General features: G+C 44.2%; 1 protein-coding gene across 2 annotated transcripts; it reads right to left on the bottom strand.

The window, feature by feature from the left end:
- Nucleotides 1-1,059: 1,059 nt before the first annotated feature.
- Nucleotides 1,060-13,469, bottom strand: LOC111970296 (RNA-binding protein 5). 2 transcript variants are annotated; one of them, XM_023996970.2, is made up of 25 exons: nucleotides 13,348-13,459; nucleotides 13,067-13,091; nucleotides 12,189-12,354; nucleotides 9,868-10,026; nucleotides 9,575-9,644; nucleotides 9,082-9,155; nucleotides 8,185-8,268; nucleotides 7,797-7,857; nucleotides 7,364-7,426; nucleotides 7,072-7,232; nucleotides 6,752-6,849; nucleotides 6,577-6,664; nucleotides 6,424-6,495; nucleotides 6,261-6,324; nucleotides 5,418-5,509; nucleotides 5,194-5,302; nucleotides 4,357-4,448; nucleotides 4,046-4,228; nucleotides 3,687-3,827; nucleotides 3,484-3,561; nucleotides 3,182-3,370; nucleotides 2,966-3,040; nucleotides 2,726-2,829; nucleotides 1,861-1,990; nucleotides 1,060-1,475 (listed from the first exon to the last, which is right to left on the bottom strand). In XM_023996970.2, exons 2-25 carry the CDS (start codon nucleotides 13,072-13,074, stop codon nucleotides 1,350-1,352), a joined length of 2,487 nt encoding a protein of 828 aa, XP_023852738.1. In that variant the 5' UTR covers nucleotides 13,075-13,091; nucleotides 13,348-13,459; the 3' UTR covers nucleotides 1,060-1,349. The 2 variants fall into 2 exon arrangements, with proteins under 2 accessions (XP_023852738.1, XP_023852729.1); XM_023996961.2 differs by lacking the exon at nucleotides 13,067-13,091 and having other exon boundaries at nucleotides 13,348-13,469.
- Nucleotides 13,470-13,947: the final 478 nt, after the last annotated feature.

The following is a 13,947-nucleotide window of genomic DNA, read 5'->3' on the forward strand; positions in this document are numbered from 1 at the left end:
AGAGGGAAGGAAGGGGGGGGGGGCGTGGACTGCATCTGCAGAACATTTATTTTAGTTTTAAATCAAATGTAGTGGCCCTGCTTCAGGAGAAATGTGACCCTAGAGCCCACACTATAACTGTATTACGGATTTCCTCAATGTTATGTCTCTGTATTGACCGGTTGAGCAGCCAAGTTTGGTATGTGACTCTAGATTGCATTTTATCCTAGTCAATTAACCTTGCATTGAACTCAAATGTTAAGGATTCAAAGTTGAACATCTTGTGTCAATGTATATTTTAGTAATTTAGCACTTATCCAGAGTGACTTAGTCAATGCACTATACTGCACAATACCTGGGGAGCTACGCTCATCACTTACAACCAATGTTCCACACGAATTGAGTGATCAATCTTATTTAATATTTTCTGTACAAAATGAAAATGCATATCATACAGACTGTACAATCATTTAAATACTATTGCCACAAAAAAAGGAGAAAAACATGTCTATATCTTCATTCTTACAGAAGGAAATAATGTACTGTGCGTATATACACAAATTATAAGTTACATAATTCATAGTTTTACACTATCTCCAATAAAGACCAGTCCTTTCTTGATGCCTCTCTTCCCTGCTTGACTAATGAGTACAGTAAACATAATTCTCCCTCCAATCCCCTTATCGAGCGTGTCATCTTCTCCATGCCGCCATTACAATCCCTTCAGCTCATCTCAAGGTGTTTTTTAATGGATGACTGTAGGGAAGGATGTTAGGATACCCATGGATGATGGTGATGGCCCCACACAGAAAGGAAGGGAACATAGGACCAGGGCCCAGATTCACAAAATCTTCTTATGAAGAAATGTCTTCTTAACTGCCATTTTTTCTTTAACTATAGACTGAACTTAAGCAAAGTTGCTATTCCTCAAAAAAGATTCTTGGAACATTTCTTATGCTTCTCCTTAAGCAAAAAGTTAAGAAATTAGATTCTTGAAAATAAAGTTCATGGAAATGTTGTTAATTCCAAGATAGCTAAACCCTTGTCTTAAACTCAGGGCAGTGAGAAAAAGCAATTGAAAACAATTGAACATGTTTAATTCACACAAACTTCATCTGAAAGTATCAGTATTGATTATTTAAACCCAAGAACATGTTTTAGAATAGTAATCTCAGTAAGAAATACGGTAACATGATTGGCATTGCTAGTTAAAACGGTTGCTTAGCAACAAACACCGAATTGCACTTACGAACATCTTTTTTTATTTTCTTAAGAAGCTTCTTAAGTTTTTACATAAGAAATGTTTTGTGAATCTGGGCCCAGGTCCAGAAGGATGTGTCCATTCTTAGGAGGCAGGTGGATTGGGCAAATCACTCCATTTCAGTGAAGCGGGCAAACATGGCTTTGCGCACAGCGTCTTTGTATGTGTCAGAGGCAGACAGGCCGTAGCTGCTGCCTTTGGTTCCAAGACCAGCTCCCTTTGCCCTCAGCTGAGCCTGTAGAGAGATAACAGCAGGCCTGTGATCAGTAAAGCAATATGACACTGGAATCATTGGCATATTAAAAAACAGAAAAAAATCTCTATCCATCTCAATATACTTATTTTCCAATATGTTGCTTAGGTGTTTAAACACATTCAGACAGTAGGGTAATTAGGTGGAGAGAAAGACAGTGGGAAGGCTGTGCCCAGGGATTGAACCCTGGTCTCCGGTGGAAAGTTGTATATGTGACGTGCCGGGGAATGTTACCTCTACCACGGCTCTGCATTTATACAGCAAACTTAACAGACTTGTTGTATATGAAAGACACCTTAACAGCTTCCTTATATTTAGCTGTTGGGTTGAAGCAGCACTATTACTGGTTTAACTGGACGAGATTCACCTCAATAGGTGCAGTGATGCCCTGCTGGTTACGGCCCAGACCTCTGCCCTCCTGCCATCCCATGGCCTGCAGCATCTTGTTCCCTATGTTGTCACTGTTCAGACCGTCCTTGGTGGGTTGTTCATAGTTACTGCAGAGGGGGAAATGACACGACCATCATTATTACCCAATCTCATGTCACAGAACATCAATGTAGGTTCTTGAGTCAACGTATGCCTGGTTCACACTGCAGACCTTAATGCTCAAAACAGTTTTGTTTTTCAAATCTGTTTTGGAATACTGACTGTCCAAACAGCAAGTTACAAGCGACCAAATCAGGTGTGTTTGTTAAGCCAGCAGTAATTTGCTGATATGGCTATGCTAGTTGTCATAGTAACATTGGGTGTGTGTGCAGTGGTGTAGGCTGACTGGTGGTGCTCGTGCTTCCTATCAGTCAGAAGTTATGTAGCACGTTAAGGTGACAATGCCTGCCATAGAAGTTTCCCAGTTGCTTTGAATGTTCAAAATCATAGTGGAAGAACACTTAACGCCTCAAAGGATAATATTAACCAACTTTCAAAATGAGTCCTTTTTGGCTAGCCACAGCAGTCAACTAGCTAGCTAGCGGTTTAGCACATTCACATGGTTCTTGGCAGAGTAGCTAGCAAGCAAACATATTCAAAATAACTGTTTAGAAACCACTTGAGTGAAAATAGATCAGATCTGACCGTTGGGCAAGGAATCAGATTTGTATCTGATTTCAAACCACCTACGAAGGTGGTTTGAAATGRGTCTTGGAATATCAGAATATGGATTTGAGTCACTTCAAACTGCCAGTGTGAACAAGGCTTAAGAAGTATGTGCACGGCTTAACACTAGCACTAACATGACTGGTGCTGGCTGTGCGGTGAATTTCTTCTTCTTGGGTGCTGGGGGTTCAGGGATGCCGTATTTTTCTCTCCTCTCCGCAGCCCGGTCCCTGTACTTCATCTGTTCACAGACCGAGAGCAAGAAAGAGACACAGAGTGAGAATGAATGTAGAAACAAACCTGATAACAGGGTTTCTATTAACTGAACCCCAACTAAAACAGTTAAAGCAGCATCGTCTCCATGTCTGAGCCGTTACCTCGGTCTCTCTCCTCTCCTGCTCCTCCAGCTCAGCCTCACTCAGCTTAGATCTGCGGTGGACCTCCAGGTTTTGCTGGGATAAGAAGACAAATAAGTCAAAGACCTTTACACTTCATTCATACATTTCAAGCTCTTCCTTTCCCATATTAGCTTTTCATAACAGTTGAGAAAGTGGACTATTGTGGAGTTCTACCTTCGAGTCAGTGCTAAGTACCTTATGGAGGTCTGAGAGCTGTTGGTGGCGCACCAGGCCGTCCTTATTGGGGAACTGTCTCCTACACAGCAGGCACGCCATCTTCTTCCAGTCTGTCAGCTGGTCCTGCTCACCACCACCGTGCTCCAGCTCTGCTGCACCCCCTTCCTCTGGGTCACTGTCTCCACTGTAGGCTGCCACCAGGCCAACCTGGAGAAGGACAACCAGATGGTTGTATATTAACTAGGTAGCTACCATACCAGACTGGAAAATGTACTCTAAAATTGCAGCTCATACATTGGAGTGTYGTAACAATATGTTACCTTGGCTGAGTTGGTTGGGACCTGCTCCTCAGGGCGCTGCACTGCTTCTAACATCAGCATTTCCAAGCTTCCAGCCTGCTGTAAAGTCACACCACAACACTACTCAGTCCACCTCGTCAATCTGCCATCAAGTCAATGTTAAGATTCCCTGGATGGGTTTTCTAAAGGATTCAAACTATCATGGATAGACTTAAAATGGCTACCTTCTTCTCGAAGAGTGTGAAGCCTGCGTCAGCAGCCGCGGCCTCTTTCCTCTCCTCCTGGCTGACGGGCTGGAAGCTGCTCTTAAAGTTCTCCTTCTGCTTGTTCAGACTCTTCGCCCAGCGCTCCATGTCCTTAGCGATCTGAAAGGCCAACCAGAACAACTCAGTCAGACACACCAACCACGGTATTCAGCAGTATCATTGTGTATCACTGTAATCCATGTGTATTTAATGTGTGTTAAGTCTTGTGTGCTCCTCTGCTGCAGAACCAATTGCCCCCTCAGACAAATACAGTTGAACAAACTACACACAATTATCACAAGTCTAAAGTTATGCTGCCTTGATATCCCTCTGCCTACCTGCTGAGCAGTCTTGCTCTTGGGCTTTTCTTGTTTCCTCTCCTTTGATTCCTTAGCCTCGTTGCTAGCTGCTGCTGATGCATTCGCACTCTGCTCAGTTTGGTCGGCGGCTGAGGCAGGGACGTACGTCTGTTTCTCACTGTCCCAGTAGAGGTACTGCTGCGTCTGGGAGTTGTAGTAGTACTGAAGGAAAGGAGAAACTACAACTATCAAAACACATCCACAGACCCAAGTGTTCGCACAACTCAGACGGCATTGTGGAAGAACGCAGAACAGCAAGAGAAAACACAGACTGGTGTGTYGGTACTAACGTGGGTATTTGGGTCGTAGTAGAGGCCGGTTTGAGGGTCGAAGTAGAAGCCAGAGGATTCGTCATACTGGTAGGTAGAGGTATCAGGTACAGCTGAGGATGAAGACAGAGTATGGAATATTAAAAGAGTCAAACACTTGGCTTGAACAGAGTAGATCATTTTAAATCTGAAAGCATTCCACAAGTTCTATTGTTTCCATTCTGCACTGGAACCTGCAGTGTCAGTCAGACAGGTAGGTGAGAGAGGCTCTTACCAGTGTCAGTCAGACAGGTAGGCAAGTGAGGCTCTTACCAGTGTCAGTCAGACAGGTAGGCAAGTGAGGCTTTTACCAGTGTCAGTCAGACAGGTAGGCAAGTGAGGCTCTTACCAGTGTCAGTCAGACAGGTAGGTGAGTGAGGCTCTTACCAGTGTCAGTCAGACAGGTAGGNGGTAGGTGAGTGAGGCTCTAACCTGTGTCAGTCAGACAGGTAGGTGAGTGAGGCTCTAACCTGTGTCAGTCAGACAGGTAGGTGAGTGAGGCTCTAACCTGTGTCAGTCAGACAGGTAGGTGAGTGAGGCTGCTTACCAGTGTCAGGTCAGACAGGTAGGGAGTGAGGCTCTTACCAGTGTCAGTCAGACAGGTAGGCAAGTGAGGCTCTTACCAGTGTCAGTCAGACAGGTAGGTGAGTGAGTGAGGCTCTAACCTGTGTCAGTCAGACAGGTCAGGTGGAGTGAGGCTCTAACCTGTGTCAGTCAGACAGGTAGGTGAGTGAGGCTCTAACCTGTGTCAGTCAGACAGGTAGGTGAGTGAGGCTCTTACTAGTGTCAGTCAGACAGGTAGGTGAGTGAGGCTCTAACCTGTGTCAGTGGCCAGTCCAGAGAGTGTCGCTGTGGCTGTGGAAACCGGCGCTGTCATGGTCGCAGCTGCCGAGTGAATTCCGGTCTGTTTTGCTTCCAGTTGCAACGCCTGCAAAGACACAATTGGTAATTGTGGGAATTTTTACAGCGAGCACATTGTGAGTAGTGCAGTAAATAAGGCTGTGTGTCGTGACAGGGTCATAGGTTAAATACATAGGACTTACTTGTGCGGCAGTGTGACTGATGAGGTTGGATTGGTAGACCTGTGCACCCTGTGAGATCACCACTCCTGTAGCTGCTGGGACACCTGGAGCCGCTGTCAATACAAGACTCCCAGGCTTTATAACATGCTATTACCAACACCTCTTTTGGAAACAGATAGCAGTTGGACCTTCTCAAATCAGAAGGCTATGAACTCCTTTACCATCCCATATTAAAATTAGACACCACATTTTTTGTTTCATTTAAAACTCACTCTGGCATGTCTAGAACTCTCAAAACATACACATATTTAGATAATACCAAAGCATTTGCTACAATTACTTAACCTTTTAACTTTATTTTTCTATTTTTCCAGAAATTCAGCGTTTGCTTGACGTTATTAAGGATCCCAGTCCAAGTTATATCTTTTGCCGCTTTCTCCTCTACACCAATGTTTACTCCCAACACCTTCATAAAATCCTTTGCTACCTTAAATGGAATCTCACACTTATTTGCATTGATATCCCCAACAAACATTATTTCAGTCTTCTCCATATTCACTTTAGCACCTGATGCCTTACCATACAAGTCAATGATTTTCATAATGCTTCCAGTGCTTCCTACATCCTTCACAGTACAAGTAGTGTCAACAGCGTACTGATGTAGAACACTGACACCATCACCTGGGATTCCAACACCCCTTACCGTCTTTATCACTAATTGTTAAAGCAGCTAAGGGTTCTGTAGAAACACTGTACAACAGAGCTGACAAAAGGACAGCCCTGCCTTACTGACCTCTCTACAGGGAAAGTATCTGTTAAAGGCATCGACAAGGAATGAATTGCAGACTGTATGTTTCCTCTTACCTCCCAGTATTCCGTTCCCCTGGGAAGGGTCTCCTGCTGCCTGCTGGTAGTAGGCTTGGTAGTCCTAGCAACACAGAAAGGAAGTCAGTCAGTCACATTGGAGCATCTGCAATACACCCCAAGGATTTCCAGACTGGGGTAACCTCCCCACCGATCATCATACCTGTGTGTAGGGAGCGTAGCCCTCCTCTAGGTAGCTGTACTCTGACAGATGTCCTTCAGCACACTGCTGAGGCTAGGAAGGAATACACTGCATCTTAGTATGTGTGTGGCTAAACAAAAGACCACAGCTGAATGTGAGCGGTGTGTGGGTTACCTGGCTGGAGGACCACTGGGCAGCAGCGATGGCTGTGCTGGCCACAGAGAAGGCACTGATCCGGTTACCGTCTGGGAGCAAGAGATCCCTGAAGAGAGGAGAGACGCTGCCATCACTACACCCTCTGAGGACATAATTTACTGAAAACCACTGACATCTGTGACAGGACACTCACTTCCTGGCACTCTTGGCATAGTCCACACCAATGGTCTTTCCATCCAGCTTGAGAGGAGGCTGTAGTCCTTGCAGGATGGTTAGGAGCTGAGATGCCTCCTGTGACGCAGAAAAAAACAAAGCACTTAAGACTATTTTACACAGAAACATTTATACAGATTTCACTAAATCAAGCCAAAGATGAGAAGCACCAGTTGAGCAATATGGCCATTCATAATCATAAGGGACATCAATGAAGTTAGAGGATGTTCTGTAGAGAACATCAAATCAAAGACCATATCATGTGTATATGTGCAGACGTCTGCTTAAAGGATGGCGTACCAGAGGGGAGGAGAGCTGTACAAAGGTGAAGCCTCTGTTCTGTCCCGTCTGTTTGTCCTTAATGAGACGGATGTTGCTGGGTGACAGGTTGGCGTAGGGGGCCAGGGCTGTCAGGATGGCCTCCACCGTGGTCAAAGGGGCTATYTTCCTCAGGATGATTGCTGGAGAGGACATGAACACATACAGTCTAAAGTCTATCACTGGCACTTCTCAAACCCCCCTCCCCCATGACATCTGACAGGACATTATGGGTGTGTGTCTGTGGGCTGCCCATTTGTGGAGAGGCACTCACTGTCGCCGTAGTAGTCTCCACTCTGCTGGGTCTCTGTGACTCCAGTGGTGTTGGTCTCACCCTCTGTTGAGGCAGACAGAATGAGAGCAGGGCATTAGCGTCACCTCACCCTCAGTACCCATGACAGAGTCCAGGACATGAGTTAGAAAAAAAAAAAAATCCGCTCCACAGGGATTTGACATCCTCGCTATTCCGCCAGTCAATTCTCACGTACGTTTTCAGCTAAATCTGATTTGTTCACAATACTAAGGAATATGATTGGTCAGTGTTTATGGGGCCATGATGACAGTCGTGTTAATAGGGTTGGCATTTCTAAAGTATAGATATATCAGTATTCTGTACTGGTCCTGTGCGCAGCCCCTCTTGCCTGAACATTGTCTCAGGCCATCCAGATGGGTGCAGGCAGTGGCTTCCTGGTTCAGGAACTACTTACCAGCTTTAGCTGCTCCACACCTGAAGCACTTCAGCCTCCTCCGGAAATTGTACAGGCCGCACTGCAAGCAACCGGTCACATCATTTTTATTGATAATACAGCTACTTATGTCCAGGACACTGCTGCCTCAGATGAATAGCAAACTAACAGCGGTGCAGCATACGGTACTTACCTGAGCCAAATGCTCACCCTGGCAACTAATGAAATCAGGGATCCCTATACCTAACGACGTGCTCAAACTCATTTGGCAGGAGCTCATTCTGGACTATAAGGTAACTAACAATTGAGGGCCTAACGTTGTCACTACAGCATTTCAGATACGAGTGGAAGGTAAATATAGTGTGGGCAGCAGGGTTGGACATGGAGTCAAGCCACAGAAGAAACTTACAGTGTTGCAGAGCCAGTCTTCAAACTTGTGTCGCGGGATGCTGTAGTGCATGGCCACACTCTTGCCTTGGATGACCAGGAGTTTCTGCAAGAGGAGGTTCAAAATGTTGGTCATTTCAAGCTTCCTGGCAGGCACAGGTCTCACTCTAGCTGCAACCAAAGAACAAGCAGTGCTGGCAGAGAGGGAAGGGGACCCCCGGTTGGAGTTTGTGTCAAAGACAGACGGAAAGATGTGTATGTGAGCTTGTGTACAGAGGGTTCTTAAGGTGTTTGGGACCCGAGTGTCCAGACTGAGCCGGAGCAGTGTGTATAATGTAAACATGAGATACTTTTATCAGCTTTCCTAGAACCAAGGATAGGCTTCCCACAACAGACATTGAATGAAAATGAATTTGCTAAGAAGCACAGCATAAATCAAAGAAATCAAAAGGGTGAAATTTGGAGAGGCCACTGGGCTACAAGGAGTAAAAATTCACCATTTGTCCCCCGATGGCCTAAGGCCAATTTCTTTTAAATCAGGAAACTCTTACCAGCCAGATTGCAAGGTACTACAATCTCAAAGCTGGTTTGAAAATCAAGTGTTTTAAGTTAAGTTTCCGATAAATTAGGCTACATGGCTCAATTGTCTTAACTTAGTCTTACACCATGAAAATATTGGGGGGGGGGGGGGGGGCTGAGATGGAGTTTGGATCAGTGAAAGGCTAAATAAACCTCTAAAACCATGCAGTCTTTCTGGATACCATATTCAGATTCCAATATTGTATTCTCCAACTAAAAATCAACATTTCCTTCAAAACCTCAGTTCTTATTCATATCACGTTGGTTGCCATTTGGTTGTCTTTTTTCAGAGCCCCAAGGTAAAAAAAAAAAAAACTAGACTTGGCGATTGTGAAGCAACCTGATTGGTCTCCATCCATCGGGTAGCATCTTGCAAGTGATAAAACTCCACGAAGACGAAACCTCGGCTTATACCTAGAGACAGCATTCAAATATAGACGGGAGGAGTGTTAGTCAGAGTCCATGGGCACAACATTCAAACTCTGTCACAAACTGCTTCAGGGGCCAGTACGGCAAACAGTGGGCCCTTCCTTTTGGGTTTTGCCATAGCAAGAAATGCTGCAGGATGACACTGGCCCATACATACTCAGTGTGCCTCTATMATCAGTTTGTTTCTCTCATTTAAAACAGCTTGGCTGGCTGATGGCCTTTCTTACCTTTTCGCTCCACATCTTAAGAGAAAATAAAATATTGTTTCTTTGTTTGACATTAATTCTTAACAATTTCCAATTTTTTATGTTGCTATGGCAAAACTGAAGTCAACTGAAGCAGATTGGCCCTGTAGTCAAATATAGTGTGGGGGAGGGGGGCTGCGTGGTACACCTGGATCTCACCTGTCCTCTTTTTCATCAGGCGGACATCTATTGGCTGGGGTCCCTCCAGCTGGTCCAGGGCAGCTCGGATCTGGACGGCAAGAGAAGGACAGACATTAAATCCATAGCCTTAAGTTCTGGAACACGTTTCACTTGACATTATACATAGTTACTAATGTCTCCTTTAGTTTCACTGTATAGCCTACTCTTCGCAGAGTAGGCTATACAGTAGTGCCCACACCCTTCTTCGCAGAGAAAATGGCACCCAACCAAACCACAGGTGGTGGGTCTAAAGCAGAGAAAGAGGAACTTACGTCTCCCTCTGTAATGTGAAGAGACAGGCCCCGGAGCATGATTGTCTTACTCTCCTTCTCTTCCCCTGGCTCCTCCCTGTATTCCTGCTCAGGGTAGTCTCCATCAGAGTGGTAACAGTCTTCAGATCTATCACTGTTCCGTCGCTTCCTGTCTCTCTGCTGGAGTGGATAAAACAGTGTGCATCAGCARGGACCAATGCTAACTTTTGTTCTAACTATCCCAAATAGCCAAAAACCTACTGTCCAGAACAGAATTTTTACTGGCTAGGACATTGTGTAGTTCTTAAATTCATTGGGTTCATGCAGGGCCTATAGGTTGTAATGGGCTACATCTGGTTATTATAATATATATATATATTAAAGGGGCAGTGCAGTCAAAAATGTGATTTCTGTGTATTATATATATATTCAAATTGTATGTCACATGCCCCAAATACAACAAGAGGAATAAAATAAAATATACAAGAATGGAGCTATATACAGGGAGAACCAGATCAATGTGCAGGTGTATGAGGTATTTGAGGGAGATATGTAAATGAAAGCAGGGTAAAGTGACTAGGCATCAGGATAGATGATAATAAAGGTATTTGAGGTAGATATGTACATAAAGGCAGGGTAAAGTGACTAGGCATCAGGATAGATGATAGTAAAGGTATTTGAGGTAGATATGTACATGAAGGCAGGGTAAAGTGACTAGGCATCAGGATAMATAATAAGGCAACACTAGATGTTTGAACATTGCTGTGAGGACTTGCTTCCATTCAGCCACAAGAGCATTAGTGAGGTCAGGCACTGATGTTGGGCTATTAGGGCTGGCTCGGGGTCGCCTTCCAATTCATCCCAAAGGTATTCGATGGGGTTGAGGTGAGGCCTTTGTGCAGGCCAGTCAAGTTTTTCCACACCGATCTCGACAAACCATTTCTGTATGGACCTTGCTTAGTGCGAGGGGGAATTGTCATGAAACAGGAAAAGGCCATCCCTAAAACTGTTGCCATAAAGTTGGAAGCACAGAATTGTCTAGAATGTCATTGTATGCTGCAGCATTAAGATTCCCCTTCACTGGAACTAAGGGGCCTTGCCCAAACCATGAAAAACATGGCCTACCACGTTGCGGCTGAGGCGTTGTTGCTCCTAGACATTTCCACTTCACAATAACAGCACTTACAGTTGCCCGGGGCAGCTCTAACAGGGCAGAAATTTGACGAACTGACTTGTTCGAAAGGTTGCATCCTATGATGGTGGCACGTTGAAAGTCAATGCGCTCTTCATTAAGGCCATTCTACTGCCAATGTTTGTCTATGGAGTTTGCATGGCTGTGTGCTCGATTTTATATACCCGCCATTAACGGGTGTGGCTGAAATAGTCGAATTCACTCATTTGAAGGGGTGTCCACATACTTTTGTATATATAGTAGTGTAGTTTTCCTTCACATAAAAAACATTAAAGCAAAACATACACAGAAAATGGCTTCAGATTTCCTCAGATGACAACTTTAACTAGCAGTCACAAGTAAATGAGCTAACAATGAAAAAGCAAGGTACATTTATAATGTTTTTCCTAGAAAAAACACAGCCAGCTATATTTCCCCATGTTTAGCTTGAAGTTAATCTTGCATTTTACTGAAAAGGGAAAAAAAAWTGGCAACACGAGAAAAGTAGCTACACATCAAATCAGACCGCTGTCTGCTGATAAATTCACCAATGGTCATTCTTCATCCGAGTGGAGAAGTGCAACTGAAGCACAAAATTTGTATGATGCAGATCATACYGTAGGCTAGCCAAGACTAGTTGTTTTTTTTGTAGCTTCTTTTTGCAGACTACCAACAGTAGCCAGCATTTTGTTAGTATGTTCACTATTGAAGGTTTACTATTGTAAATCACGTTCCCCTAAAATAAATAAGCTCAGCYAGTAGATTGATGGGCGCTTCTTTTTCCTCTGGACAGCTCACGTGTGATGTGTGAAGGCATCAACTCATGTACTGTTCGGAAAGTTGTGACTCGCTGGAGCATGGTGGTGTTAGAATGAACGACCAATCAAATTGTTCAAATTGCATGAATTTTCCACTTGTAGTCTTTAATGCCTTTCAATGGTAGAACGCGACACTAAAGGTAAATGTTGAACCAGAAGGCAAAAATGTGCTGAAAAGTTACTGGCCKGGTCAGGACAGACGAGATTCACTGGCCCGGCATGTTTTTACTGGCCRCGGGCCAGCGTCGATACCGGACCCTGATCAGGGGACTCTACTAGTAGTCAATGAGATTGGTTTTGGATGCACTCCCATTACAAGTCATGTCACTGGGTGTCTGACTCAGAACACATACCTCTGGACTGCCTCTGCTCCCTCGGCGTTCTCCTCCATTGTAGCGTTCGCTGTGTCTCTCTTCGCCCCATCGGCGCATGTCCTGCTCTCCCCTCTCACGCCACTCTGACTCACCCCGGCCCAGATCGTTGCCGCCGTATCTGCCACTACGCTCTGTGCGACTCAACCTGTGCAGTCAGGCATACACACAGTCAAAAGCAGATTGAAATTTGACACACTCAAGGAATAAAGAATGGGTTCCAATGCAATTGTTTATTGGTCAAGATAACTTCCAAGTACTTTTATTTACAGTTAGCAATGTAATCCTCCCAATTCTGATGTATTCTTCAAGCTGAAATTGTTGTGTGTGGATTTAGTCAAGAGGGTTATCCAACAAACCACTGCATTCCAGTCTGGTCTCAGACTAAATATGAAATGCTGAGAACGGGTTGTGCGTTCTCATACTGTGAATGTCACTGATGATGCGCTGCCTAACGCCCTAGCCAGTTTAGTAGGAGGGAGAGTTGCTTACTTGTTAGTGTTAGCAAAGCATGGAATAGTAAACAATACATAAGCCAAAATCAGCAAGCTAAATTACTTTGACCGAAATATTATTGCAAGTGTAGTTATAAGTTTGCTAACTTAGTAGGTTCGATCCCGGGCTGTATCACAACCGACGGTGATCGGGAGTCCCATAGGGCGGGGCACAACTGGCCCAGCTTTTCCGGGTTAGGGGAGGGTTTTTCCGGGGTAGGCCGTCATTGTAAAATAAGAATTGGTTTTTAACTGACTCGCCTAGTTAAATAAAAGGTCAAACAAAAAAGTAGCTTGTTAACGTTAGCCGACTTGCTAGCGAGACACTACAGTACCTACAATATTTTTATGCTGATTGAAACTCACCGTCCCATTTCAATGGTTGTCACGACTATCAAAGGGTGGAGATGTGTGGAATTGGGGGACAAGAAAAAAATTGTATTATTATTCCAGCATGTAAATACAACCTKGTTAGCTAGATAGTTGGCTTGTCTGCTGAAAGCAGAGGCAAGATGGAGACACAATGACGTACGCTTCAAGCTAACGTTAGCTGATTGATACTCTTGCCTTGAGCTAGCTGGTACCTAGGTTAAGAACACAAATAATAAAGCATAGGAGTATAACTATACAGAAGCATTGTAACTCACCAGTTTAAACAAGCTTTAAAATAGTATACAGATGTTTGAAAACAATTAAAGGACTTGCACATTTCAAAGGGGAAAATGGTTGTTTGACTCGTCAACACTTTCTCCTTCCCAAGATGCTTAGGGCGGGAACGTGGAAAACGACGATGCATGTTGGGTAACGAAGTTTTTTCAAGGGAGAGCGGTGCCTTCGTACGAGGCTAGGCGTAGCCTGTCCTGCCTGGTTTTCACAGGCCTGAAACATTTCACACAGGTCTATAACATTTAATGTAATGCAACATCGGGAGCTTGAGCGTGAGAATTAATTATCTTTACTACACAAACTTTTTGTCTGGAGAAAATGACACATAGCTGCACTTTCAATGTTAGTTTCTTTATTTTTTTGCCATAAAACAATTGTCACTATGTACTGTACAAACATGACCATGAGATAGTAATAGAAGATTAATAAATACACACAAACAGCAACAGTGTCAACTTGGCACTTGGGGACATAAGACTCTCAAAATCTTGTTTTTGTCATTCATGATTTACAGCAGGTAAATCAACTGTACAAATGTTTCAAACACAGGTGGATGTATGCTTAGACATTCACTTGGCAAG

The sequence above is a fragment of the Salvelinus sp. IW2-2015 genome, linkage group LG1 (genome assembly GCF_002910315.2).
Source record: "Salvelinus sp. IW2-2015 linkage group LG1, ASM291031v2, whole genome shotgun sequence".
Classification (NCBI taxonomy): Eukaryota; Metazoa; Chordata; class Actinopteri; order Salmoniformes; family Salmonidae; genus Salvelinus; species Salvelinus sp. IW2-2015.